At 45.7% G+C, this 27,334-nt stretch overlaps 14 protein-coding genes across 14 annotated transcripts; 8 read left to right on the top strand and 6 right to left on the bottom strand.

Moving 5' to 3' along the window:
- Positions 1-2,112: 2,112 nt before the first annotated feature.
- On the top strand, positions 2,113-3,352 carry L203_101235 (uncharacterized protein; the record flags this gene model as incomplete). The annotated part of the gene is made up of 4 exons (XM_066210680.1): positions 2,113-2,565; positions 2,620-3,040; positions 3,259-3,289; positions 3,340-3,352. The coding sequence occupies 4 exons, from the start codon at positions 2,113-2,115 to the stop codon at positions 3,350-3,352; spliced, it is 918 nt and encodes a 305-aa protein (XP_066066777.1).
- Positions 3,353-4,306: 954 nt separating this feature from the next.
- L203_101234 (uncharacterized protein) lies at positions 4,307-5,872 on the bottom strand (the record flags this gene model as incomplete). Its single annotated transcript, XM_066210679.1, has 6 exons — positions 4,307-4,356; positions 4,482-4,826; positions 4,880-4,962; positions 5,023-5,302; positions 5,412-5,700; positions 5,753-5,872. The coding sequence occupies 6 exons, from the start codon at positions 5,870-5,872 to the stop codon at positions 4,307-4,309; spliced, it is 1,167 nt and encodes a 388-aa protein (XP_066066776.1).
- A 183-nt stretch (positions 5,873-6,055) lies between these two features.
- On the bottom strand, positions 6,056-7,124 carry L203_101233 (uncharacterized protein; the record flags this gene model as incomplete). Its single annotated transcript, XM_066210678.1, has 4 exons — positions 6,056-6,618; positions 6,694-6,837; positions 6,893-6,982; positions 7,037-7,124. 4 exons carry the CDS (start codon positions 7,122-7,124, stop codon positions 6,056-6,058), a joined length of 885 nt encoding a protein of 294 aa, XP_066066775.1.
- A 171-nt stretch (positions 7,125-7,295) lies between these two features.
- L203_101232 (uncharacterized protein) lies at positions 7,296-8,399 on the top strand (the record flags this gene model as incomplete). The annotated part of the gene is made up of 3 exons (XM_066210677.1): positions 7,296-7,340; positions 7,388-7,566; positions 7,625-8,399. 3 exons carry the CDS (start codon positions 7,296-7,298, stop codon positions 8,397-8,399), a joined length of 999 nt encoding a protein of 332 aa, XP_066066774.1.
- Positions 8,400-8,615: 216 nt separating this feature from the next.
- Positions 8,616-11,553, bottom strand: L203_101231 (uncharacterized protein; the record flags this gene model as incomplete). The annotated part of the gene is made up of 5 exons (XM_066210676.1): positions 8,616-9,245; positions 9,296-9,814; positions 9,870-9,965; positions 10,010-10,628; positions 10,676-11,553. 5 exons carry the CDS (start codon positions 11,551-11,553, stop codon positions 8,616-8,618), a joined length of 2,742 nt encoding a protein of 913 aa, XP_066066773.1.
- A 148-nt stretch (positions 11,554-11,701) lies between these two features.
- L203_101230 (uncharacterized protein) lies at positions 11,702-13,243 on the top strand (the record flags this gene model as incomplete). Its single annotated transcript, XM_066210675.1, has 7 exons — positions 11,702-12,101; positions 12,148-12,189; positions 12,237-12,478; positions 12,529-12,669; positions 12,720-12,858; positions 12,910-12,946; positions 13,024-13,243. The coding sequence occupies 7 exons, from the start codon at positions 11,702-11,704 to the stop codon at positions 13,241-13,243; spliced, it is 1,221 nt and encodes a 406-aa protein (XP_066066772.1).
- Positions 13,244-13,914: 671 nt separating this feature from the next.
- On the bottom strand, positions 13,915-15,119 carry L203_101229 (uncharacterized protein; the record flags this gene model as incomplete). Its single annotated transcript, XM_066210674.1, has 9 exons — positions 13,915-13,969; positions 14,017-14,229; positions 14,283-14,359; positions 14,412-14,582; positions 14,633-14,646; positions 14,706-14,859; positions 14,911-14,943; positions 14,992-15,033; positions 15,084-15,119. 9 exons carry the CDS (start codon positions 15,117-15,119, stop codon positions 13,915-13,917), a joined length of 795 nt encoding a protein of 264 aa, XP_066066771.1.
- Positions 15,120-15,352: 233 nt separating this feature from the next.
- On the top strand, positions 15,353-17,541 carry L203_101228 (uncharacterized protein; the record flags this gene model as incomplete). Its single annotated transcript, XM_066210673.1, has 9 exons — positions 15,353-15,524; positions 15,598-15,638; positions 15,688-16,047; positions 16,097-16,266; positions 16,319-16,484; positions 16,529-16,700; positions 16,753-16,844; positions 16,893-17,273; positions 17,323-17,541. The coding sequence occupies 9 exons, from the start codon at positions 15,353-15,355 to the stop codon at positions 17,539-17,541; spliced, it is 1,773 nt and encodes a 590-aa protein (XP_066066770.1).
- A 1,259-nt stretch (positions 17,542-18,800) lies between these two features.
- Positions 18,801-19,484, bottom strand: L203_101227 (uncharacterized protein; the record flags this gene model as incomplete). Its single annotated transcript, XM_066210672.1, has 1 exon — positions 18,801-19,484. One exon carries the CDS (start codon positions 19,482-19,484, stop codon positions 18,801-18,803), a length of 684 nt encoding a protein of 227 aa, XP_066066769.1.
- An 890-nt stretch (positions 19,485-20,374) lies between these two features.
- Positions 20,375-20,824, top strand: L203_101226 (uncharacterized protein; the record flags this gene model as incomplete). The annotated part of the gene is made up of 1 exon (XM_066210671.1): positions 20,375-20,824. The coding sequence occupies one exon, from the start codon at positions 20,375-20,377 to the stop codon at positions 20,822-20,824; it is 450 nt and encodes a 149-aa protein (XP_066066768.1).
- Positions 20,825-21,239: 415 nt separating this feature from the next.
- Positions 21,240-21,908, top strand: L203_101225 (uncharacterized protein; the record flags this gene model as incomplete). Its single annotated transcript, XM_066210670.1, has 1 exon — positions 21,240-21,908. The coding sequence occupies one exon, from the start codon at positions 21,240-21,242 to the stop codon at positions 21,906-21,908; it is 669 nt and encodes a 222-aa protein (XP_066066767.1).
- Positions 21,909-22,334: 426 nt separating this feature from the next.
- Positions 22,335-22,850, top strand: L203_101224 (uncharacterized protein; the record flags this gene model as incomplete). The annotated part of the gene is made up of 1 exon (XM_066210669.1): positions 22,335-22,850. The coding sequence occupies one exon, from the start codon at positions 22,335-22,337 to the stop codon at positions 22,848-22,850; it is 516 nt and encodes a 171-aa protein (XP_066066766.1).
- A 269-nt stretch (positions 22,851-23,119) lies between these two features.
- On the bottom strand, positions 23,120-24,051 carry L203_101223 (uncharacterized protein; the record flags this gene model as incomplete). The annotated part of the gene is made up of 3 exons (XM_066210668.1): positions 23,120-23,184; positions 23,242-23,669; positions 23,735-24,051. 3 exons carry the CDS (start codon positions 24,049-24,051, stop codon positions 23,120-23,122), a joined length of 810 nt encoding a protein of 269 aa, XP_066066765.1.
- Positions 24,052-24,957: 906 nt separating this feature from the next.
- Positions 24,958-27,174, top strand: L203_101222 (uncharacterized protein; the record flags this gene model as incomplete). The annotated part of the gene is made up of 12 exons (XM_066210667.1): positions 24,958-25,016; positions 25,079-25,114; positions 25,163-25,173; positions 25,223-25,256; positions 25,305-25,562; positions 25,643-25,705; positions 25,757-25,839; positions 25,911-26,026; positions 26,076-26,141; positions 26,201-26,288; positions 26,379-27,034; positions 27,085-27,174. The coding sequence occupies 12 exons, from the start codon at positions 24,958-24,960 to the stop codon at positions 27,172-27,174; spliced, it is 1,560 nt and encodes a 519-aa protein (XP_066066764.1).
- Between the last annotated feature and the right edge of the window lie 160 nt (positions 27,175-27,334).

The following is a 27,334-nucleotide window of genomic DNA, read 5'->3' as shown; positions in this document are numbered from 1 at the left end:
TGTACATATATAAATAGGATATATTATTCCTGGTTTCTTCTTTGCCACCTCAAGTGCTAAAGAATAAACCAGTGGCCGGTGCATTAAATATTCATTCAAACAAAATGAACCTGTTTGGTAAAACGGTCCACGAAAATCATTATTGAATCCAGGTTTGAAGTTGTCGGAAGTTTGACAATGGCATCCATAGAGATGGAATACCACGGACGGGGAGGTATTGGGAAAGACTGCAAGAGTCCGTAGGGTCGGTGTCGTGGCGCTTTGTTTCTGGCGCACGTATGGCAACATATTTAGTAGCAAACGCTCTCGTGCCCGGAAAGAAACTGCCATGAATTGAATACCAACAATTATATAACATGCATTGAACCAAAAAGGTCACAATGATGCAAGCGAAATTGCATCATTATTTGTTGGCTATATCCCCTGTTAGACCCAGAGTCTAACAGAAACAATACCTAGATAACAGATTGTAAGTCCTGCTTTGGCCGGGGGGTGGTCTGAAGTTGGTGCATTGTGCGCTTGATAGCACAAATCGAGCGTGAGTTGGTGGTTGTTTGGAGTAGATACTTTATTGTTGCAGAAAATCATGTCGTTTTGAAGCGAGAAAGAGGTAACCTTGGTTGCAATGTCGGCTGGACGTATCTTTGGTACATCCTGGAGGGATGGCAATAGTTCTTGGATAGTCGGATCCTGTAGTTGAAGTGGTTTAATTCGATCTGTCATGTCCGGAATGCTGGAAGCTACTACTACTCAAAACATATGCTGTCCTACTCCACCTACCGTTCAGTCAATGATCGTACCATAATGAGGCATCAACGTGATACCCATTCGGTCTGCTTGTTGTCTTCTTTGTCTTTTTGTATATTGAGCGGTTGATAGATTGTGCGATCCTCTTCGAGGATCTACTATCATATGTTATCCTCTATTATTATTTATCACTATTCACTACTCTGCAATCAGACCACTCTTAGCCGAAACACCTACCATTCGGGGTTCCAGCTACTCCTTCCGTCCATTTTACCTCTCTGGGACTTAGCAGCATTGCGTTCTATTCGTCCACCCCGTCTGGCTTCCGCTTAAGCTAGCCGGGGTATAACAGGTGCATAAGACAAGTTTGCTTGTACTCTTTGAGCGTAGGGACTTACCACTGGGGGATCAAACTCGTAAACCACTCTTGTAATAAGGGCAGGACCCGTTGTACTTAAAAAAGGATAAACAGGGTTCTCTCCCAGTGTGAACTGGGGTGATGGTCATTTTGTTGATAGCTTTGCTTTATCTTTTATCTGCTGTTAAGCAGTGAGGCTCATAACCTGTCGGTATAAGGTTATTGGTTTAAGATTAATATTGATATATATTTGCATGTAAAAGTAGTATTGATAAAGTAAAATGTGTTAAGAGAGAAGCGAGTATGTCAAGGATTTGACTCCGTTTATAGATATTGCATAGGATAAAGTAAACTATAAACATGAATGTTTATGGAACTATGCTACGTGACACCTAGTTAGGCGTGCCAGTTACTCCGCAAGCCTATCTGCTTCTGTCAGAGTATGTCAAGGATTTGACTCCGTTACAGCACTTAGTACATGGAAAGGTAAAGTATAAACATGAATGTTTATGGAACTATACTACGTGGCATCCGGTTAGGCGTGCCAGTTACTCCACAAGCCTATCTGCTTCTGACAGAGTAAAGCCATCACGTGACCTAGTAAATAGATCACAGCTCTTTTACTTGGACACATACAAAGACACAATGCTTGTGTGCCATGAATGATCAGTCAGACTTCAATTACCAATGTACACAGCTAATATTTTCCTTGCCAGACCCACTTTGTTGTTTATTACGCTGGTATCCTTTGTAGTTACTTCACGCTCTGTACAGCTTTAATTTAGATATATAATGTAGCACATTTCCCTAGTCTTCTCAGAGTTGAATCATACATCTCAATCTTCACTTTGCAGTTACTCCCAATTCCATTTCTAATATCTCAAGTTTCAATCCTACCTTGTCATCTCTCTTACCAATAGCCTCAAACCAGAGACATTCTTCCTCACTTCTACTCTACCCCTCTCTACCCCATCTTGACGATTACAGCGTCGGTATTAGCGAAGAGAATGCTATCCGCGAGTATGCTGCTTTTCGCTGGCACACTGGCCAGCGGCCTTGACTCGTCGCTGAATTATACCTCTGTCTGGAAGCCGCAGGTTGGGACACCATGGCAGATCGTTTTGAACAAGGCCGCTGCCACCGAATCTCCCGTACGCATCCTCCCGGACGTCAAGGTTTACGACCTAGACTTGTTTGACAGTGACGCTTCCGCTTTTGCCAAAATGAAAGAAGACGGCATAAGGGTGATCTGTTATTTCAGTGCTGGATCGTACGAAGACTGGCGCAGCGACAAAAAGGAATTTCTCGATTCAGACCTTGGGGCTCCTCTGGATGGCTGGCCGGGCGAGAAGTGGCTCAAGACGTCTAGCTCCAATGTCCGACGGATTATGAGTAACAGAATCCAGCTTGCAGCTACAAAAGGCTGCGATGCAATTGATGCTGATAACATCGATGGCTATGTAGGTACCGTGAAAAACTATGTTGGGGTTCTAGGGCTAATGACCCAATGCCAGAACCATGACACCCGCCTGGGGCTCACCCAAGACGATGCGGTAGATTTTGTGCGGTTTCTCGCCGGAGAGGCTCTCTCCCACAACATGTCTTTCGGGCTGAAAAATGCTATCGAGATCGCTCCCAAGGTTTTGGACGTAACTGCGTTTGCCGTCAACGAGCAATGCGTCGAGTACGGCGAATGCAAAAAGCTGTCGGTGTTTGTTGATGCCAACAAAGCAGTGTTGCACATCGAGTATCCCAAAAAACCGGTTGACGCACATTCAATTGAAAACTCGTGCCCGAGTCTAGACGCCGGTGTCGATTTTCATGCGTTGAGTACAGTTTTGAAGAGAATGAGCCTAGACGATTGGGTTGAGTATTGTCCGTCGTCAAGAAAAGCGTCATTCGCATCAATCGTTATAGATAGTCTATCTCTGAGCTGTTCGTGCATATATATAGGCATCATTTTGGTATCTCTAGTCCTCTTTACTGCTTAGTACGAGCTAAAGGGCAGCCAGTCGAGGCTTGATTCACTCACAACATTATCGTCATAACCGTTGTTCTCTTTATTCCTATTGTTTACATATACACACATATATAGTAACTTATAGAAAGTTTGGTTTTGTCTTTAGCACTTCAAGTGTTAAAGAGAGTAGCAGTGATTTATTATAATTACATTACATTCCATCAGTGCGTTAGTCCATCCGAAGGGCATTACTTGGTACTCACAAAGCTCGTAGCGCGTTATCATGAATATTACCAATAATTAATATCCGCGCTCTGTACCAAAAGGTCACAATAATGCAATCTACGTTGCATTATTATTTATTGGCTATATTCCATGGAGTAATTCCAAGGTTCTGACACGCGTTCGGATGCTGTTTTCCATTCATCGCCTTCTTTGATACGAATAAGTTGGTAAGCTATACATAGGTCGATCTTTGTGGACCAGGATGCTTCCTTCAGTCGGTCCAACGATCCTTGAATGAATGGTAGTGAGTATCGATTCTGGATTGTGATCTTGTTTAGCTGACGATAATCTACACGTAGTCTCAACGATCCGTCTGATTTTTTGACAAGCAAGATTGGTGATCCTATCGGACTGGTGCTTGGTTGAATGAATCCTTTTCCCAGCTTCTGTCACAACCTTGGAATTATGAAAAAAAAAATAGCCAATAAACAATAATACAACTCCGATTGCATTATTGTGACCTTTTGGTTCGAGCGCTTGAATTTTATTTATTGGCATTTTCATGGCAAGATGCGATTTATGGTTTCAACTTGTGGGTTGACAAATGAAACTAGATTTCAAAGATTAATAATTTCCAACATCCGTATTCATCATACACGTGAACCACAGCCAGGTAGAATTATGGCGAATCGATGAGCAGGATGCTGTAGAAGCCGAAATGATAGCATTCAACGAAGCGAACCATTTGACTCTCACTGTCAGGATCATGTACAAGGTGCAGATATAAGAACACAGGATACTGTGTATGCAGAGGAATGGTATAGTTGGTTGAACTAGGACCTCGCTGAAGGACGCAGAGCAAATAAGATATAAGGAAGGGATTGTGGTTCATAGTTCCCCAAGGAATGAATCTTGATAGCTGTCAGAGTCTATTTCAGATACATACTCCTAGATACTCCACTCGTCCCAAGGACTCCCAGACCAAGCCCAAGAATAACCAAACTCCTGACAAGTGGTCACACGGTCATTTCTCCAACAATAGGCTGTTCAAACAACTGCTGTCGGTCTTTGAAGGTTAGGTCAGTTCGACTTACTAACCAGAGTAGCTTCGCAAATGCCGCTTCATGCGTGAGGTCGTATCCGGGCAGAACACCTTTTATCATCAGCCATGTCAAATAGTATATTACTCACCAGCTTCAAGCAGTGTCCTTCCCTGCGCGTAAAGTGGGTACACATTTGGGATAGCACATTGTGATATAACCACTACGAGCACTTCTTTATGAACCATTTGTTTAAGTGCATCCAAGACGCCGTTTCCCAGGTCCAATGGTAGATGGCCACCTCCATATGCGCTTAAAATGACTGCGCGACATGATGGTACGGCAGCAATCTGAGCCGATAAAAGCTGACCAGAAAAACCAGGATAAATATGAATTGAGAGGACGGTAGGTGCTGTAATGAGTGGTATAAGTGGCGGGGGCAACATTGATGTTGAGGGAACGGAGGATAAAGACGTAGAAACAGTGGGGTCCATAGCTTTGTTTGTCATTAGCTGTGGAAGTTGCCATACAAATCATCATAAAACGTACTTATTTTGACATTGAGGTTGACAAGTGGTAGAATACATGGAGATGTGAAGGCTTTAAAGTGATTCGGGCTTGTTTTAGTTGTTCTAGAGTATTGATTGCTTGACATTAGCAAATCCGAACTGCGCTCGGTATATTAAGCTAACCTTGTGCCACTAAGAAGCTGATGGTTAAAAACAATACCAACTCCTCGACATCCCAACACGCCTGCCACGAACAAGCTATCCAATATGTTTGACCACCCATCTGATCTCGGTTTGCTGAGTGGAATTTGAGCACCTGTGATCAATATAGGTTTGGAAATAGGATGAAATAGGAAAGAGAGAATGGAAGCTGTATAAGCTAAAGTATCTGTGCCAGAGAGGATGACAAAGCCATCGTATTGTGTGTAGTTTTCGTGCAGAAGTGATGCAATTGTATTCCATTCTGCCACATTCAGTCAGTCCTTCTCATCTCAAAGCTCCCTTGTTCCTTGGGCAAACACATGCAGTAATTCACACCAGCTACGTCAGACCCAAATGCAGTCATGACTCACCAGCAGGAGTCATTTCACTACTATCCATATATGTGTCAAGAACCAGAATTTCATACTCCACATCTCTACCTTCTTCATCCAGCTCTGGCGTCACAAGTTTTGGGTATTTAGTATCCTTGCCGAGGGTCTGTACATACACTGGGGAAGACCAGGATACGTCCGCAAGAGGAATATAAGAGGAAGCGTTTTGCGACAAGGTCATGGGCGTGCAAGGTTGAGGAGGGGTTGAGGACGGAGACGTAAGCAATGGATGTTGACGGATACGACGGAAGAATGCATCGTTACGCAGCTGCAAGAGAACGGATCAGCTAAGAATTAAGCCTATATTATGAGTGGCGTACAGGTGCGAGGCCATTTTCGGTAGCTTCACAAGCAATAGTCCCACCTGTACCAATCATCAACACACTTTTGCGTTTTGTTTTCTGATTCTCATTCAGTGTTGAGGGGCTCTTTGATCTCATTGTATGGTTGCTTTCTTTTGATAGCGAGTCCAAGAAAAATGAACAAGCAGGATGTCAAAAAGACTAGAAAAAACCGCTTGATCCAGCAAAAAGGAATGAAAAGAAAATTTGTAACATTTAGGTGCCTTAACGATTCATGTTCCTGCTAAACGTTCTACTACTGATTATTAAGATAGAAATACATCATATTACTGGAGGATCAAATTTATTGTTAAGCCTATCTTCTCCACTATTTTCTCCTATTGCGGTACTCATTCTTGCTGTGTCAGATACATTGAGCTCCATGATGGCTTCCGCAACTGAGCTCTTCTTCTTCCGCCTTCTCTTTCGTTTACTCTCTCCTTTCATATCATCGCCTTCACCAACATCATCTTCGTCATTTGCCCGAGAACGTTTCTTGTTATCTTCTTTGAGCTCTTGAGCAGGCAAATGCTTCTTCTTTTTAACGGAAAGTGGATTAGGAGCCTTTACTTTCCGAGCATTTCTCTCTCTGGTCATTGGCATAGGTCCATTAACACCAAAGACGTTGGCACCATCGACAACGTTGTCCAGGATAACTTTGTTTTCAAGCCTCCTCTCTTCTTCCTTCTTTAATTTTTCTCGTACGGTTGCTACTGATGGTGGCGAAAGCACAAGAACACCACGAGGATTATAATGAATTATAGGTAGACCTGGAATATTTTGAAGAGAGTGGATCAACGAGATTGATTGAGCAGCAAGGATGTAGTTATGTTTGTTTTGAGAGCCTGTTTTGCAAGTTATTACAAGATCTTGGTCATAGCTAAAATTTCCCCGCGAGACAGAAAGCCTAAAAAACACACCTATAACGTCTTTAAGACATGCATCAGGTTCCAGAGTAGTTCTGTGATTGCACTTCCTCCGTTCAAATGATTTTGCCAAGTTAATGGTCTTTTGTACAGATTTGCCTAGTTTATAGAGGGCTTCTATACAGCATTGGGTAATCACTAGGAGCCTTAAAGTCAGAATTATTGAGTAAATAGTAGATGAGAGAGGCTTTACTGGGTTTACATTCGCCCTGTACTATTGTCACAAATTGCTTTGGCATATCAGTTCCAGATTTAGCACCCTCTAACAAAACGTCCTGGGAAACTAGCAGCAAGATTAACTAAATACATTGCATTTTAAAGGGTTGAACGGACTTACCAAGAATCTGGAAAGGCTGTCTAAAGGCAAATGTGTTGATATAGGTGGCCATAGCCCTTTTGTATAGTTTTGCTCTTTTCTGCCTCATTTTTGTTGTGATATACTGTGGTTATCGATATACATTGAATTTCAGTTTCCATTTTGTAACACCTCCACCAGATCACGTGACTTAACTCTGCTTCCGTTTTTTTTCTTTCTTTAATTGGCTTTTACTTTATGTTAGCAGAATATCTATTAGAAATAAGCGAAAGATTGGCACATGGCATCTCAAACGCAGAACGAGGAAGAAGATGACTGGGAGACTGTTTGTTTCTTCTTTGGCTGCCAAAACCACTTCTTGACAATTTACAGGCTGAGATTATCCTACCCCCAAAACAAGTTTTACGGCCAACAGCCTCTTCTTTCCTACCCCGCGCTGCTGCTTCTACTCCTTCAGAACCTCCAACACCCAAAAAAACGGACATATGGGAAGATAATGAATTCTTTCGGGGGGCCGCGCCAACTAGTAGCCGACAAATTTGGGATTCTGCGTAAGTTTCCTCCTGGATTTGTCTTGCTTTTGTGGGAAAACTTATAGGCGCCGTATAGCAACGCGCGCGCCCCTGTTCCTCAGATCATCACAGATCATGCTCTTCCTCAGCCCAAAGTGCAACTTTTGCGTCGGTCGTCCAATGGTACTTCGCCTAGGTTTAATTACTCTACTTTAGGTAATAATGACACCAGAAAGAATCCACAGGGGAAAACATTAGGAGAGAGGGAAGAGGAGTACCGTCAAGCACGAGAAAGGATATTCGGTTCTTCTTCTACAGAAACTTTAAATGGTTTCACTTCGTCAACATCAAGAACATCAACTCCGATTGAGAACAACGAACGAACTTTTCCAAGTTCCAGCAAGAAGAAGGATGTTCAAAAGAGAGACGAACGTGAGTTTGGAGGCTATCGGCAATCACCTTCGGCCAATTACCTAAATACAATGGAAACGCCTCAACCGTTCGATGGGTTGATCCCTTCCCAGATACGTTCTGTCTCTAGACCTTCTAGTCAACCAACACATCCGGTCATAGGAGCCGCATTGGGGTCAGGCGGACAAGGAAAAATTGTAAGGCAACCTGTCGGGCCGGATGAAAGTGGTGGCTTTGCTGGTGTTCCATCAGGAGGGTTTCACTTCAACGCAATGTCTGTTGAAAGACAGGGACATAGGTCTGCGAGTTTCCAATGTCGGCTAGCCCAAGACCAGTTGACATATGATCCAAACATGCCTTCAGTCCTCCCTAATAATGCCCATTGTACTGCTAATAAAATCGCTTTTGTATACGACGAGAGAAAGATGAGAGTAGACGGAAGTCACAAACAAAAAAAGTGAACTTCAGCGCGATTTGAATGATCAAGCTCAATATAGGAGGCTTTTAAATCAAGGCGTCACTGAGCTACATTCTGACTGAGAATGATACCTGCTATTTTGTATTTCTTGTCTGTACATTATATAAATCTGTGCATTACCATTAAATTAATCTGTAGGATTCAAACCCCCCAGATGATAATAAATACTGGTCATACATTTTGACGTCGCGTCATAACTCTAGCTTCGCCCATACCCACTAACCCAGAAACTGGGGGGTAATTCGCCAACAAAATCGCTCCAAGGTCTCTCAACTACACCAACTTCTTCTCGACCATTTTTGTTGACGAAAAGACCAACTCCCAGTACATTCTTGAATCTATTAGGAATGATTTTATAAAACCCTTCTGAACTTGCTTGAGCATTGGGGCTCTGTGGAAGCGAAGAGGCCGATGTAGAAAGTTTTGCTACATTGGCTTCTCTCGCCCGTTTTCTTCTGCCAGCTTTACCTTCCAAATCTATACTCGGTGTGAGGCCAGCCATAGAAGTTTCTAAGTTTTTTCTTGTTTTCATCAGTAGGTCCAGATCAATTTTGATAGTCACTAGGTAATCTCCACCCCAAATAAGCGCCCTTCCTTCCTCGTATGAGAGATTACTAGTGCGCCATAAAATACCATGCATTGGGGTTTGAAGTGCCGAGAGAACAGAGTTGAGCTTCTCTAACTCGGGCGTTCGTGACAGAAGACGGCGACGCTCAACATGATAGAAGTTGATGTAATTTTGGGAATGAAGAATACAGAGAAGGTTTGAGGAAGATGGGAAATTCAGAGTAGTGGGTGGATAAGGAAAGGTAGGCAAGGTTGCATGTAGCTGAAAAAAAGCGGGTTATTGACTGAATGATTAGAAAACAAAAGACTTACCTGAAGAGTGTCAAGATTGAATATGCAGACGCTTCCCGAAAGGTCTGCAACAGCTAACCATTGACCATCAATGCTGACTGCCAAGCTGCTGATCCAAGAAGAATTGGATTCTTGCTTTTTGCCATGTCCAAAATCGCTTTCTGACTCTTCGTCCATTGACATTTCATCGCCTTCATAATCATTTCTATTCGCAGAATTATCTTCATCAGCCTGCAATTCTAAATGATTCCCATTAGGCATCTCTCGAATAACTCTTCCGGCAATCACGTTCTCTCTCGTCTTGAAGAATCCAATAACTTTGATTTCCTCTTCAACTTCTAGAGAGGGCTGAGGTAATTCAATAACCATTACTTTGCCACTTGCGACGAGCCCTAAAATCAATCTTTGAGAGTCGGGCGTGAAAAGTAGTTTACTTGCGCCGCAGCCTTGTTTCTCTACTTCAGCATACCTAAGCTGAAGATTACTGATGAGAATAGTAAGGAATTTGCTCAACCGTTTAACTTTGAGCTTTCCTTCCACCTTTGATGTGATAGAAATTAGTCTCGTTGATACATGGAAATAGCACAACACATACAAGAGACAAACGAAAAATTTTCGTTTCGTACAAGTCGGATAGAGCAAGATATTGACCATTTGGAGAAAGTGCAAGAGAAATGAGATTTGTTCGTAACTACATCACATGAGCACAATATATTTTAAGGAGACAGGCCGCACACGTAGCTCCATTTCCAGAAGCTTTTCCCAGCCGGCTTCGTTCTCCTCCACTTTCCAAATGCCAACACTTCTTTCCTTCCTCACAGCCACTAACCTTCCATCTCTGCTAAAGTCTACCTTCCCACCCAAAGGTCCGCCACTGAGATAACTCATGCGACGAGGCTGAGACTCCTCAAAATTCAAGGGAAATTTACCCTTTATCTTGCCTAATGCTGAATGAAAGAGTGTTTGAGAGGATGTAGGATACGATGCGGGTGTAAAAGCTAGAGACATATCAAGTCCACCTGATGCTAGAATTTCTCCGCCTGGCTCGCTTCGTCTTCCTGGCGTATAAGGCGGCCAGACGGCTAGAGCTTTCACGTCATGAGCATGGAGTCTTTTGGTACTTGCAAGGACCCATCCGTCTGCATGAACAGCCGCAGTGTGGGCTGGAGATTGAAACACAAACTGAGCGACACGTTGATCTGGACCAGAAGTGAAAAGAGATGTTCCCGAGGATGCAACGGCAAGACACATGGCGTCAGCCTTATGAGGACGAAATGTTTGCAGCTGGGACAGGGTATGTGGGGACCAGAAAGTAACTGACCCAAGGGAGTCAGTGGTGACTACGTTCCCATTGCTAGAAACGGATCAGCGAATGCAAAACTGACAAAGGTCAATACTGACGGAAGGACAGCGACACCCCACACAATCGTCGCCTTGCCCGCCCCAGCTCCAGGCTTGCTTCCTCCTCTGCCAGCTTTCTGCACTTTTTCCACGACAGCTCGACCCTTGAGCACAAGACGGCGACCACCGCCGCTTCCGGGAGCTGGAATGGTCCAGTAGCGCCATGAAGAGTCCGAATTACCAGTAACTATAGCGGTGTTGCGGTATTCCCATTCTCCAGAATCTGTGCGATAGAGCGAAGGGGGTGCAAAGGCGATGGAAACGGTACGTGTCCTGGACGGCAGCGGGTCAGCGCGCAGGAGATAAGCCGGAGGGTCGCTGAGAGGTGGAGCAGGATCAAATACCGTCGCCTGTGGGATGGAAACAAAATGTAAATTTGGACTTGCTGTGGCAAGACAGAGCAGGTCTTGGGTTGGCGCGACAGCGATACTCCAGAGCGGAGGCGAAGGAATTGGCCAAGTGGATATAATCCGACCCGTCTCGAGGCAACGTTCGACAAGGTCGCTCGAGTTTGATCCTGTGGTGAAAAGACGAAGTTGAGAAAAATGTGGGCTCGTATATGAATCTTGATTACGCAAAACAAGCGCCATAAGCGAAATGGTGGAATGGGTTAATGCTGGCGGCAATATCCGCTGTAGCGTCCAATTTCCATAGCCTTCCAGAGGCTGAGTATAGTTCCATAGTTCCACCTCGCCATTCTCCCGAGCAAGAACAAGAGGACCATAATTTGGCGTGGGCAAAGAAGAAGTGCCCGGAAGAGGAGCACTAGGGGGAGGGAGGGGTAGAGGGGCGAACTGAAGAGCAGTAATAGGAGATGGAGAGTGGTCTATAAATCGTATCCGGTGGAGTGGAAGTGTAGATGAATCTGTCATTTTCATTTTGTGATGTGAGCAAAAGATGTAAAAAGAAAAGAAAGGAAAAAAAAGAGTAGAAGAATAGATGGTTCTAAAATTATGCCAGGGGCGGTGGAGGTCATAATCACCTCCACCATTACTTTCTTTCTCCAACTTTTAATATCGCTCAAAAATGTCTCCATCCACTTTAATTCTAATTCTAGACCTTCATCCACTATCTTTTGGTCTTCTAGCTGACCTACCACCACCACCACCGCATCCAGACAGACACGTGGACAAGGCCGAGCAGGAAAACCTTTACATTGCGCCATGGCTGGATATCGTGACAATTTTTCTGAGAGCCCATCTCGCCCATCGATGGGGTAATGATGTGACGGTCTATGGGACCTCGGCTGGCAAGGCGAGGATGATCTACCCGCCGCCAGTCACAACACAGCGAGGTCGTTTAAAGCCGAGGCCAAATTGCTTTCGTCCATTTCAGCTAATTGCTGAAGATGTTGAACAAGGTGTCAAGGCAATGTTTGACGAAGAGCAGTCTCGGCTGAACACTGGCAATCTGGATGGCCTCAATGGTGCTTTACTCTTTCTGTGGTAATGGCGGCGCTGACAACGATTCAGAACCTCCAGCCATGGTTGCAGCGCTCACCAAGGCTCTCTGCTGTAGGTCTAATCGCGTTTATGAATAGTTTGTTAATATTTGCGCAAAGATATCAACCGCAAGGCACCGTCTACTCGGGATCATACAGACTCGTCGCTTCTCGCAGACAATTCGATGACAAGTGGTCCCGACAAACAAGAATTTAGAGTGATGATTGTTAATGCTACTCCTGGATCGGCCATTGCTGCTGCTTCTGGCCAGGCGAGTAAGGATGAGCTGGCTGCTGGGAAGACAGGGATGGGAGGCGGCTACGTCGGAATGATGAATTGTGTCTTTGCTGCCCAGAAAGCCGTAAGTCGCACTCTCGGTGTAGACGACGCAAAGGCTCATAACATTGATAGAAAGTACCGATAGATGTACTCTCCCTTCCTCCGCCTACCATTGATGCCCAGCCTCCTGTCTTTTTACAGCAAGCGGCCAATCTTACTGAAGGAGTTTACTGGCAGTGGAACGGTCGCGGAGGTTTACTCCAATACTTGCATGTAAGTTTTACTGATCAACACCCAGGAGTCTAATTAACCCACCTAGCTAGAGTATATATTTAACCCCACCGTCCCTTCGCAAGCAGCCATTCGCCGTTCCTCCTCAAGGCGCTGTGGGCTTCAGAGCAGTTTGCTTCTGCCATCACAAAACACTTGACATTGGTTTTGTCTGTAGTGTGTGCTTGAGTAGTGAGTACCGAAATCAGCTCGAAATGTGATAAGCGTTGACAAATATGACAGTTTTTTGTGAGCCAAAAGCTGTTTGCGGGATGTGCAAGTGGGTGTTTCTATTTCTCTTGCGAAGTGGAAGCTCTTCACCCTTCTCGTTTCTATTGTCTTGCTGATTGCCTACAGAACACGTTTCCCAGTGAAGACGATTCCCACTTTGCGACAATTGGCTACTTTCATACAGCCCATACCAGTACCAGATACCATCGTGCCTCCTCGTGACCTTTCAGGAGGGAAAAGCAAAGCACGCACTAAGAACCAAACTCCCAAGATTGCAGAAAGAGCAAAGACTGGAGATGATAAGCCTATTGTTCTTGATTTAAGGGGCGGGGTCAATATGAGATGATACTAATGGGCATTCGCAGAGACGAATATAACATGTTGTAACTCCCGTTACTGTGTCTCCGAAGGAGCAAATACTTGGACAGAGATAATTTGATTCGGGCCACAAATGAACATATTTATAGAGTCTATGTTTCAAGAGTGAAAAAGACTTTATTTGCTCTCTCTGTAATTGACATTCGAGCCCCTCGCCTGAGACAATGATTGTTGCAGACAAAATATCACATTCTTGCTGAGGATGTATAGCAACTCCAGACGTCTGTTGAAAAACGGTTGCTATTGCCACAAATAGACCAAATTTATCCTTTATGAAGGGTCAACCTTGCAATGGCTTTTGGTTCACTGACGAATTCCTGATGTTGCATGAGATACGATCTTGAAACTTGGTTAGACCACACAAAAGTCTCTGTCTTGCGTCAAATGGAAGGGACCGGAATAGATATAATGGGTTCAAGGGAATACATTCCTAGTCCATTTTTGTTGGGTTTTGGGTAACAAAACCTTCCTTATATCTAATGGGTGAAGCTCTTTAGAGCCCCAACGATCAATGTGTGTAATTCAAAGTGTTTACAGTGTCTATGAGTTCAAAACATATATGTGTTTCGGACATTGCATTTTTCAACTTTCAATTGAGTTCAAGTCAGAGATCCTGTAAATAAGATAAGGTTCTTGAACTCAAAGCTTCATATTAGTGGCAATAAGAGAACCTCCGTCGATGGGTATGACAGTTCTGCGAAATGAGTAACTTTTTGAGATTCGATGTCGCAAGCAACTCACCCAGTTATCCAACTGGCACCAGGACCTGCCAACCAAAGACATGCCGATACGAGGTCTTCTGGAGCCCCAATTCTTTGCATTGGCAAAGATTCGGCCAAACTCTTTTCGTAGGCATCGAGTGTTGCTTTCATCATCTTGGTTCTAAACGGGCCAGGGGCTAAGGCGTTAACTGTGATTGAGGGGCCCAGTCGACCGGCAAGGTGTCTTGACATCCTGTTTGTGCGACTATCAATACGGCGATTCCAGCAGAAACATGTTTGTATTACTGGTGAAGTGCAGCTTTGGAAGCAGAATAAGCATAAGTTTCACGGCTTGAAGGGTTTATTCCGTTGACGGAACCAATCTAAAGTATTGATCTACTTATCACCTACAGTCAGAAGCGCCATTACACTTACGTTAATAATTCTGCCAACAAATTCTTCTTGCTGATAGGCTTTCTGAAGCATAGGCTGTAGTTTTTGTATCAGGGTGAAAACACGCTGTACGTTGAGAGTAAGAAGCTTGGTGAAAGCAGAATCGGGATATGAATGAAAAGTATCTCCCCAAGCCGCTCCAGAATTGTTTACCTATCAAACACCTCAGCTGAAAACCGCTATAGATGATGGCTAAAGCATACCAATACATGAAGAACTTTTTCAGTGGTACGTAAGCGACGCATTTATGGATTCTTATATCCACAAGAGGCCTACCTTGCTCTCTTTGTTCTATCTCTTTGGCCAGTCTGACACATTCTTCATATTTCGATAAATCAGCTTGAATAGCAATGCATTTACCAGGACCCATAGCCGTCAACCTCTTCGCGGTTTCTTGACAGGATTGGGCATCTCTTGAAGATATATATACCTGATCGAGATTCAACAATGGCCACAGTCTATATTCGGGAAGTATCCACACCTTGGCACCATTGGTTACAAATCCTTGACTAATCTAGATGACTTCAGTATGACGGAAAAGACCCAAAGAGCTCGAGCTTACCATTTCACCAATACCACGTCCTCCTCCTGTAACCAAAATAACCTGTCCAACAAAGTCAATAGAATATGGCAATGGATGCTCTCTAAAGCTACCTTATTTTTGACGTCAAACAAGCTTTGGATATCCATCTTCAAATAGCTTAGGATTGATGAAGAGTGTAAAGTGCTGTTATTTTATGATGTTATATACTGAAGTAATTGCTAAAGTCCGGTTATGGAATAAGCCGCTGCAGCTAGGATAGAGCGGGATCAGAATTATCTTATCGGTAAGCGAAATTGACGAGGAAAACGACATAAGCGAGATATATCTTCACTGCAGTTCTCATTTTTTATTATATTGGCGAATTTTTATAAACAAGACAATGAGCCGTCGGTTAAAAGATACCCCACACTCTTCAAACTCGCCAATTTCGCCAGTAGCTGGTCTCTCGCCTTTGACGTTACGAAATGCAGCTGCCCAGCCGCGACCAAAGGCTACCCGTTCTCGTGCAGGCTGCATGATATGTCGCTCGAGAAGAGTCAAGTGTGACCAAGGTACATGTCTTTTCCATCTTGATCATAGCCACAAGCTACCATAAACATGGACGTTCATGTTAATCTTCGCTAGCAAAACCGGAATGTCAACGGTGCATCAGCTATGGAGCGGAGGTGGGCTCTTCAAAGACACATGAGTTGAAGTGGTTTACAACTATGCCAGTGTGTCTATCCTGAGAAGAAGATATACGACCCGGAGGCAGTAGCACATAAACTTGACAAACGGCACAAGGCTTCACACACCATTCCCAATAGTGACCATGGTGTTTTATCCTACAAGTCTCCCTTGCCTTCCAGTCATCCGTCCATGCCAATGTCGCATACGCCAATTGGAAGTGTAGCTGGCATCGACATTCCTACAAACACTTCATATGGAAGATTGACTCAAGTTAGACAGATGGATCCAATAGAACTTTTGATGGCTCTCTGTCGAGACACGCGTATGGGACAGTTTTTCTCAGGACCTCTGGATCCCCCAGACTTTTTGAGAGGAGCCTTCCCTGATGAAGATGATCTTCGATGTGTAAGTTTCAACTTTGTCATTCTTGATGGAGCTCTCTAACGGAACCCAGTTTCATCATTGCTTTACTTATACGCTCTCAACATTTGTCGTTTACGAGGAGGTCAACCCTTGGACTGATCACGTTGTGCCATTATTTCTATTCAGCAACGGAGAGGCTCCGATGAGCACATCTGCATTGAGGCTTGGTACTCTGGCAACAGGTGCTGTGCATCTATCATCGTATGTCTTTAAAAATCTTTGTACTTTTCATTAACATCTTGTGCTGTTTCAGCCTTGAAGAAAAGGGTAGTGCTCCAAATACGGAAGGAAAAAGCAGAGAATTAGGACTTCGATATCGTGACGAAGGTGTCAAGCTGTTGAGAATAGCACAGCATGTCCCAGAGGAGATGAACTCGGATGTTTTCTTGGCCGCTGCAATGATGATTTTTTGTGCTGATGTATGTATTCGTTGACTTTATTGAATACAACTGACCATATTAAGCTGCTTGGCGCCAATCAAAGATGGAGAGAAGTTGCCAGGTTAGCTCACGCATCGGTGAGATATCGGGGAGGATGTGAGACTATATTATTTGGAGATTCTTCAAACAGCCATGTAGAGCCAACCCCTTTGCGGATTTGTTTGATTGAGCATCTAGTCCTCATGGATATGTGTGGTGCGCATTGCTTGCCTTTTTAATGGTTGATTCCAAACTAACGCTTAGCCAGTTTCATTGACCACTGGTCAACCCTTTGTTGTCATGACCGAAACGTCCGAATGGTGGGACAAGCTAGGTAGCAACGATGCTAACAAACCGGATGTAGGATTGTGCATCTTGTATCAGGCCAGCTGCTCATATTGATTTTAGTCTGCCGAATATGCCTCGGGAATTCACAGGAGCCTTATACGCCTTGCCGTCCGCGCTATCAATATCCTTTTCGAAGGTTATCACTTATCAAAATACATAACTCTTCCTCCACTGCTGTTTACTCCTATTGGACGTCCAAACCTTCCTAAGCGCATAGCAGAGCTCTGCAATGACTTGGACATCTGGCGTAACAGAATTTTTCCAACCATAAAAAACAAGAGGACTAGAGATGGATCACTTGCATTGTGGCATGGACTGCAGTTGATGATCAAGAGAGAGCTGATGGGGAAGATGAGACAGGATAAAGGGGTTCAACGACATGCATTAGAGACTCTCGATATATGCGCCGGGGTGGGTGCAAAAGTAGAGTACATGAACTGGGTTAGTTGTCATTAGTCTTTATCGCCAAACTCTTATGATGATTCCTTAGCCGCTGCTTATTGCTTGTTCTGTACTCCAAGATCCTGAGCATCGCCAGAGAGCCCGAGAAGTGCTTAAATCATTCATCTATCAATGCTCTTACGAAGTTGTTATGGCGGAGTCTGTCGCTGAGGAATGTTGGAGACGGATGGATCAAGGAATGGACGACGAAGCATGCTCTTGGAGAGAAATATTGATTGAAATGGGCTGCGCGGTTATGTTGGGTTAGGCAGCCTGGTCGATGTAAGGATAGGCTGTTTGCAGTTCTCTCAGTTTGTCTAAACTTGTGGCTGTGCTGCAGGAAACGTTCAAGATGATCTACGGAAGCTTGGTCGCTATGTTGAGGGAGAAGCATAGTCAAATGGCTCAGTAACAGACTATGATCGTTATGGATCACAAGGTCTTGCCTTCAGTCCACATGTTGTTAGAATATGAATCTCTGATTGTTTCAACCATCCTGGCTAGACCAGTTTCATCAACATATTGTTTCGTTCCGAGTTGTTTCGCCAGTTCAGCCTATACCTCATTCCAATCGTGCTAATTATCCCTTCCAATAACTAGCATTGTTGTGCCCATATTTTAAACTTGTAGGTTCTTGTATCAGTCAAGAGATTCAATATGCCAAGCCTGTTATGCCGCTTACTATATCGCATCTGGGCAAGTCTACTGATATCAAATCATAACAAAGTTGCCATCAATGAAAAGTGAGACACAAGAGGTCTGAAAAGCCTGCCTCTTGCATGCCAGTGTTTATCCACCTCTGACGTGTTTTCTCCTTTACTCTAGGCTATCCCATACGGGCGCTTTCTTGGCTCAGCCCTCAAGGAAAGAAACACCAGCCGTATCCGGGATGGATGAACGATATCTTCTCGTCCACTACCGACTAACGATTCAACTCCAGGTAAAAGGCATTACCGCTGTCACGCAAAGTCTTGCATAGACGGTTTTGCTGACAAAATACAACTGCCTGGCCCCACTAAACCATGCAGATAGCCATGCAATTGCTGCAGCGCAAAGTCGTTCAACCAAGCACGATTCCATGGCTAACCGTCTGACAGGGGTCTCTCATCGTACAGTCATGACAGAATCAGACACTACGACACACAGAGTGGTACAGTGATCCACATCAGTCAGACAACACAGAGACACCACGGTTGGACCATCCAACAGGCAACCCGAGCCATCTTGAAGCCTGCCCAGCATACCCACCTGGTATGTCCTTTTTTCCTCAACCCGGTTGCCCTGCCTATCGAACCAAGCACCGTGGACATCTTTCCAACTCGACATCCTCATCAAACACCTTGTAGGAGGTTTTGGGTCGGGATAAGTTGGCAAATCTCGGCCAAGGTCTTTGTACAGCGCATCTTTACACGATTCAAAGTCGTCCATGGACTCGGATGTGTAGTATCTCACAACCGTTTGCTTAGTGCGCTGCTATACCCGTCATGAACCTCATTGAACCGTGCCATACTGCGATACATCTACCTATCAGCTCAGCTCCCACTTGCGTCTCAACCCCCGACACTTAACCCAGCCGACCATTGCGACCATTGCGACCCAAGCCAATGGGGTGTTTTGTAATAAGCATCCCCGGATGCGTATACGCTGCTGCCATCCTACCCTCATGGCAGAAGAACCCCTTCCGACAATCCTGAAACCACAGCACAATCTCTGAGAGCTTTTTGTGGACGGATCAAAGCCAAACACCCTGCACTCTCTTACCTCAACCATACCATGTCGAGCCGCTTCACATGTTCCAACGTGTGACCGCGGTCTTGTCACTTTCACCCTCCCCGCTTGGCCGCCTTGGGTAGCGCTTATTACATATCTCGCCATGCCAAAGTTGCTTTCCAGCCTCCAAAAAGAATCGAACAGGTTTTCCCATGTGCTGGGAGATACTTTGTCACTACTGTCCGAGGACGAGCGATTCTCCTGGGTGATGCTTTGCCACATCTCTCTTGATATGGATGCCGAGTACCGTACGAAAGATGATCTCGTTCTGGCTATCTTATCATCATTCCCTCTTCGCACTCTCATACCATCCCATGCACACCTTCCTACGACGGCACGGACAGCGGTGCATGCTGGACGGCAGCCTCCAATGGTGCCACCTAGAGACGAAAGCAGCACCCAAATGAAAGGAGCGATGATCCACTGTCCAAACCCACCCATGTAGCGAGACGTCCCAGCTGCCGTGCGACGAGCCGTTGCAGAGCGTCCCTTGCATCACTGGCCACACTCGATCCAGCAGCGAATCGCCAGTACTCCCACCACCGTATACTCTTCCTCACGCTATCGCTTCCTATAGCCTGATAGGGACGATGTTGGGTTATGAGGGTGGGATGGCATATATATGAATGGTAATACAAGATTCTAGGATGAAGCTGCATGACCCACCGTTAGGCGTGCCGCTCATCCGCATGCCTATCCCCCCCCCGCACCCCGCGCCTATCCACGACTCATCCGTCAACCCTTTTGAAGGTACTGGGTGCTGACGCACTTACAGCCACGCTGCGTCTGTTGTCTCTCTATCCCAGGGTTACCCAATGTACAAAGGGTACAGCTATCGCAGTGGATGGTCCAATACAGCCATGTAACACCCTTCTTGCATAAAGATAATGTATCCAAGGTAAACGTGTTCCACAGTTGATCTGTCCACACCCGAGTCCTTGTCCGTCAGCATTCCTCGTGGACAGCCTTATCAACCGCCGTTACCACTCAGAATAGTCAGCGCTGGCACACTCCCACCTCTCCACTGCCAGCCATTCCCCTACCATTCGACTGCTCAGACTCCATCCGACCACACCGGGTCCACTCCATTCATCGATACCTCTTCCCACGATCAAACAGAAGCGATCCCTATGCGCCGCCTTTTACCACTCTCCAGCCGACACGAGAAGCTGCAGGCTGAAAGGTAAGTATTGGAGCAGGAACGCTTTGCACACTTTTCTTTTGTAGCAATGTCGCGCTGCCCATGACATCGGATGCGTTTTGCCACCTCACTGTCAGGTAAAAGTGAGAGACAACCACCGAGCGACCCCTCCAGTTCATTCGCTCCAGCCATGTCCGGCTCCAACCACGACCCTTCGCAGTTGAGCAATACTTTCTCAACTATGAGCCTATCCGCAGGAGGCAATAGAGATTTTGAAACTGCGTCCGACCACCTTGAAGGCTTTCCTGCAAGCGACAGCAGGCTCAACGGCCACGGCGTCGACCCTTCTGACCAACAAAAAATCGCCAGTTTCTGGCGTGCACATGGGTTTACTATGAAAGACATACAGACGAAACTGTCCACAAAAAACCCTGGGCCTGAACATATCCGCGAAACCAGTCAGCTAGTCGACCAGTTTTGCGAAAACCTCGCCTCGTTCCTCGAGCATGAATCCGCTGCGTTTAGAAGCCTCCTGTCATTCGACGTTTTACCTCTGCTAAACGCGCAACGATATCTGAAACAAGCCTGTGAGGACTCGGCAAAGCAGCCAAACGATGCGTCGAGACGGCACCGTGGGTGACGGTCCTGCCACGGCTCGCTGCGCCAGGAGCAGCCGTGGTGCGACGACCAGCGGCGATGCGAAGGGCGAGTCTGTACCACACTGGGAATGAATCTAGCTTTCTGTCTCTATATACCATAACCCAACTATCAAGTAGTATCTCGTCCCAAGGGCATCAGCACTGTAACCACCCGAGTGACCCAGTCCTGACACCCACCGCTGCACAACAAAAGACATTCCCAAGCACCACCCGCCGAAACATGAAAGCTGCAGGCTCAAAGGGAACCGTCGGAGCAGGAATTCCCCAACACGCTTCTCCTTTGTAGGAATGTTGCGTCGTTGCCGACCACAACGGTTGTGTTTTGCCGCATCGCTGGGGTATATGAGCGGGAGGTGGACACCCAGCAGCCCCTCTCCACATTCATTCTCTCCAAACATGTCGTCCAACTACCGCTTCAACCGGTGGTCGCCATATGCGGATCCTTTCTTTAGGGAACAAAGTCCAGATAGAAAAAAGAGGGAGGTTGAGGAGGAGGAGCGGTGGTGGCGGGAACCCGATGATACCAGCCGTCAAGATGCTGAAGAAATCACATACCACACGCCACGCCCGCGTTATCCCTACCGAGATCCAGAACCGGTCGGTCCAGCCCGTGTGCAGGCCAATTCAGAAATCGCATCTGCCACACAACAAGTTAAGGCATTTCGTGAAGAACTCAACTTTTTCGGTAGGCACGTTTATCGTGGCCACGATTCTATAAACAGTGACATCGAGAATGGCTTGGATGTAATTGACGATTCTACGGTACCATTAGAGCACACAATGATTCAGCACCTCCCCGATATAAATCTGAAAAGGGCCAAACGACAAACGTACAAACTATACGGAGAACTCAGTGAATTCAACGACTACATTAAAGAGAGTAAACCCTCGCTCGTTGGATGTCGAGAAGACTTCCTACCGAAACTTGTAGAGCGTTTGGAAGATGTGATGACCCGCTTGACGTCAGCACAGTCGTTGTTGACAAACAGCGTCCAGACGTTCCAGGGGAATGAACTGCCGTCGTTGTTTGGCGAGAGAGATGGATTGTCAGAGTCTAGACAGTGATGCATCGACCGTGCCATGGACCGCCAGCTGCCGGGTGGACCAGAAGCCAGCGCTCGAATGAAACGACAGTGTCGTGACCTTGGAATGATGCGAGGGAATATAGCCAATAGAGAATAGTGCAATTCCTATTTCATTCGTGTGGCTTTTTGGTTCAGAGCGTGCCACCCAACCATTCCTCCTTTTCATGGCAGACGATCTATTGTCAGGATGCATCCGCGTAGCGAGGATTCTGGTGACGAGACGTCCCAGCTGGCATGCTGCAGGCTCAAAGGTAAGTACTGGAGCAGTCATTCCCCAACACTCTTTTCTTCTGTAGGAAGGTTGGATGGTTACCAGCAACAAAGGGTGTGCTTTACCGTCTCGCTGCGGTATATAAGCAGAAGGCAGACACCCAGCAGCGCCTCCTCAACGATTTTCTCTTCCAGCATGAGTTCCAGATACAACTATTGCAGCGGGAACTCTCCTAACCCAAGTGTTCGATCTCGAGACGACACTTGCCCAGGCTGTACTAATTCCATAAATCGATTAAGCGGCACGTCAGAGCTTAAAGGGGAAGTTGGGAGAGACATCCGATGTGCCGTGACAGATTATGGTAAGGCTGAGCATTGCTGGCATAAAGCGAAAATCATCCGCGGCAACTGCTTGGGCGAATTTGAAGGTCGTATGAGTCGTTTAGGGGACCTAATGTGGGAGAAAACACTGTATGAAAATCTTACGACAGCGAGAGATCAAACCCGCGACCTTTACACAGCACTCGACACCGCCGCTGGAGAACGTGAAGGACTTAACAATTTAAATAGAGATTATATGAGAAGCTTGGCTAAGCATCTAGGTCACACGTGGTGTGCATTGATAGGGGCAACGTCGATTTTGGAAAAACAGAGCCAGGACGTCCCACGGGATGCACCACCGGCATCGTCTCGCAAGGAAGTCGAGGAATGATTGGAGCCACAGAGAATGGTGCATCGACAGTGTCTTGGCCCAGGAGAGAGCGCTGAGGGTGCCGTGTATACTCGGGGTGAGCCCTGGTGGGATAACTAGAGAGCGGTACAAGGATGCATTGTGGTTGGTAGATGTCGACGTCTTTTGCTCCCAGTCTCACTCGGGTGGTGTCATGAATAATACTCGTCATTAGAATGTACGCTCTGGACGAAAAGGTCACTATAAGGCAGTCAGAGTTGCATTTTATATATGGCCTATATCCCACGTCATTAGTCAAGGTGACGACGCCGTCGAGGCATGATTCCGTTTCGTTGCATATATGTCGACAACTTGTCTGTTGGCAACCTGTCAGCTTACCATCTCTGGCGCGGCGGATGCTGCAGAGACTTACCTTTTGCCTCGGCGTCTCCATATTTCTCATGATACAACTTCATTTCGTCCAAAGATGTTTGCCCTGTAGATATGGCAGATTCGCGTACTTCCCCTAAACAGTAGGACTTTTCATGGTTGTATTTCATATCTTTAATCATTTCGTTCATAACCTGCGAATCATTTCTCACATCATTAAGCGCGTTTCTTTGGATCTTTATAAACTTAAGTACGTGGCTCAACTGCTCCACAGAACTCTTCTGTATAGCGCGTTCGATATCTTCCTGCAGTGTCCAATTGATATCCCAAGCACCACCTGTGTTTAAAAGGGTACGATCAGACCTTTCTTGAAGCTCGTAAGCCGTTCTCCAAAAGCCTGAAGCCTTATCCTCCTCTTGCTTCAACCATCCCAACCAGTCATCTTGACTAGGCTTGTCTCCTTGGTCTTTACTAATATGGGTGCTGGAAACAAGATTTGCAGAAGATTGATGTTCTCCAGTCGAAGAAAGATCCACTCAACTGCTTTCCCCCTCCCCCCCCATAGAGGCAGTATCAAAGCTGCCTTGGCTTGATTGAAAAGTATTTCGTGTTGTGTCCATGGTGACAGAAAGACTGTGGTCGAATGTTTAAATTGGATGGAGAAGAATGTCACTAATGGTCGAGGTGAAAGAAGTGGCGACGAGGCGCAAGTACAAGTATGGAAAGCGGGTTGGATGCAAATGCTGCTTTCCCTTTCTCTTGCTTGCTTTGGCGGAGCTTCAATCACCGCACAACGGGTCAGCGAAGCAATGCCGTACAAAAGATCTCTTCTGTTTCCATCTTCCTTTCTCATCTACCCACAGGTGGCGTGGCCGTTGCGTGGCCGTCGCTTGTAAGGGTGGTGTTGGGTGTGTGCCGTTGATGCGCGTTGGTACAGTCTGTGTTTTCCTCTTTTGACAATGGTGTGGTTGAGAAGATGGCGTGTGGGAGTTGCCAGGATGCTGGAGCGTTTCGAGTTGATAGATGTGAAGTGCTGTACTATGACTCTGTCGTGTCTCGGTTCGTGAGTCTGTGATTATACCCGGTGGGCTGCTTGGATGTCTGCAGTTTTGAGTAGAGGCGGGCTGTTTATGGAATACCTGTCTACGTTGGGATGATGCCTGTGACAATTGTGTTTTCTCCTACTTGATGGAGTGGGATATCTGTAGGATGGGTGTTTGCTTGGCTGGGATTTTAGTATAGGGATGATATGAGGCTCGCAGTCTGGTTGTATGATCCATGGATTGCATGGAGAATGGAGAAAAGTGTTGGCCTGGGGCACAAACGTAGAGATAAAGGCGTCATGCAGACGTATTCAACATTGTTGTAATGTACAATCAGGTCTTGTCTTGAGCTACACAAGTCAGTTCACAACCAGTGTTAGTGATGGCGGGCCGAAGAACTGGCAAATGCTGGCATGATAACTCGTTGGATATCGCTCTGGAGAGTGTTCCATACGAAGAACTATGCAAAGTATCCAACTCTGTTGGTATAACAGTCGTTGGAAATGATGGATAAGAAAAGTTCAATGTTAATTCGCAATGGTTTAAAACTTGACCATAAAGTAGGGCCAAAATATTACAATTTAATTATTTTTTAGATGGGGGGGCGTTTGTTTGTGCCAATGGTTATACGCGTCGCGTTTCACTTGCAACCAAATCACAAATATTTCTCTTCTCTTATCGTACCTTTTTAATCACTTTATCTTTGAACAACAACCATGCCTACACAGAGGCGGAGCCTAGAAGATCAGGCCAATCACCTAGAATGGTCTCCTCCGTGGGTGTCTCGTTGCCGTCTCTACATACAGACTTATTATTCATGTTCACTCCAATTGTCAGATCCTCAGACGAGTTTGTCAAGATGAAACGGTACAAGTAGGTGCTTTTGTATCACTTCAAACGATAGTGTTGACACTGTGACAGATCTTTTGTTAGTAAGCATACACCGCTTTTACCCCGAGCGGACAGTTCTAACCTTGGCAGTGCCACTCAATATTCCTTATTTTTTGGGCGACTTGTGTGTTTGTCGCATCAGGGTTGTAGATGATGGCTAATGATAATGTAGCGTCTGGCTGGCTCACGAAAATTCTCGTCCTCCGGTCACCCATTCTCCACCTGCAAAAAAGCACAGGACTCAGCGCACATCCGTTGAGGCAGAGTCTGAATCTGCCGTGTCTATTGTTTCGCAGCCGAATCAAACCGTGCAAGAAGTAGAGGACTCGGGCGAAGCAGAACAGACAGAGACAGACGCCATGTGGAAGGCAGGATACTGGATTGGAAGAATTGTGGAGATTCGAGCGACCGACCGGCATAACGTTTGGATGTGAGTAGAGATGAGGGCAAAGCCCTTGCCTGAGGTTCGACCTGGTAATCAGATATCACGATGCTAAAGCTGCATTGCAGGCGGATCAGGTGGATGTGTACAACTGTCAAAGAACTTCGAGATCACGATGTCCGTACTGGTCTGTGCGTATATGCATATCTTTTGGCTACCTTGATCTGACAGAAGCTGGGCAGCCCAAAAGGGAGAATAGGAGGTCGTGAGATTTTCATGCTAGGGAGAGAGTATGACGCTATTCAACCAGTTGGAACAGTAGAGGGTAGGTTTCTATCACTATCAGCAGATTTATTAAATTATTGATATATTCTGGACTATTGACTGTCATCGTAGCTCGAGCAAAAGTCGTCTTGTTTGACGAATCAAACCCCTTACAGGATTATTTGGATGAAAGAGCAATTTTTTACCGAAGCGAAGCTAGAACTCCAAGTAAGGAGGAAGAGGCTGAAGTATGTGTCTGTGTTTCTCGTCGTAGAGGTGTTACCAATCTGTTTCCAGATACGCGCCAAAAAGCCTGCCAAGGCACGTGTATCTGAAGGGCGTTTCCAAGCAAAACACCTCTTTGTGAGTTGCTTGCTACATTTCAGTCACAACACAGGAGACAACGCTAACATTCGTCTTAGCCGTACCAAGCACCCTCATGTTACTGCGGGACTCCTTATCTACCTTTAGGAGACAGACCAGAGCCAATGGCGTTATGTCCGCATCCTGGTTAGTGATTTTATTTGTAGACTAGTCACCCAGTTTATGCCATGTTATGCCCTCTTGTAACGTTAGAGAGTAATGTTGACTGCATTCTAGGTTGCCTCAAATGGTTTCATCTTGGATGTCTCGATTGGCGCTCAACCTATCGGACGCCAGTGACTTCACAAGCTTTGCAAACTGTTCGTGACGCTGGTCAGCACCTTGAACTGTTCTCCGGTTCTACGAATGGAACGATATCCTCCAGCGAGGTGATGCGAGATATGACCCCCGCTCTCACATGGTATGAAAGGATGAAAGGATCCATCCCAAGTGAAGACACCGAAAACGTGACCAGCATCATGGAGAATCACGAAAACTGGACATCTTCCGAAGACAGTGATGATTTAAAAAAGGCAAACCCATGTGTTCCAGAGATTATCAGACGAGCTGCGATCTCTCCTATTATCAGAGGAGGACCAGCGGGAATTGTAGGCAATGCTCGCAAAATCCTCAAAGCGAGAGCAATTCTTCGAGCAGCAACTCACACTGAAGATCAAGCAACAGTGCAGGGTGAATTAGAAGAGCATATAGATGAAAAAGAGGCAATTGATAAGAATCCTTTCAACGGTGAGGCAACACCTATAGACGGGGGCAAGGAGGCACAACATGAAGAGAATGGCAGCAGTGACAAAACCAAGTGGTCTACCGAAAGATTACCACCAACTCCCAGCTCAATTACTACCCCCAGCCCAAATAGAACTCTCGTGCAATTGGTCAGTGAATGGCTTTCTGAATGGAACGGCCTGCTCAATGATGAAGAAAGAACTATTTGCTGGAACTGTCCAAATTGTCAAAATTTGATTTGAATAGGCGGGAACGAAATCAATCGGTTTACATCAACAATGCGAGATGATGGAACATGATGGAATAGGAGGTGATTTGAGATGTGATGATTGTGACAATACGCCATGAGTAAATATCCCTTTTTTGTCTGGGTGCCCTTTGTCCTGTTTGTCATTACAGATAGTATGTAAACCCGCTGCATCATTATCATTTAGCCATCTCGATCTTGA

The sequence above is a fragment of the Cryptococcus depauperatus genome, chromosome 1, assembly GCF_001720195.1.
Source record: "Cryptococcus depauperatus CBS 7841 chromosome 1, complete sequence".
In the NCBI taxonomy this organism is placed as follows: domain Eukaryota; kingdom Fungi; phylum Basidiomycota; class Tremellomycetes; order Tremellales; family Cryptococcaceae; genus Cryptococcus; species Cryptococcus depauperatus.
The sequence above is the reverse complement of the archived record's forward strand: the minus strand, read 5'-3'. Positions and strand labels throughout refer to the sequence as shown.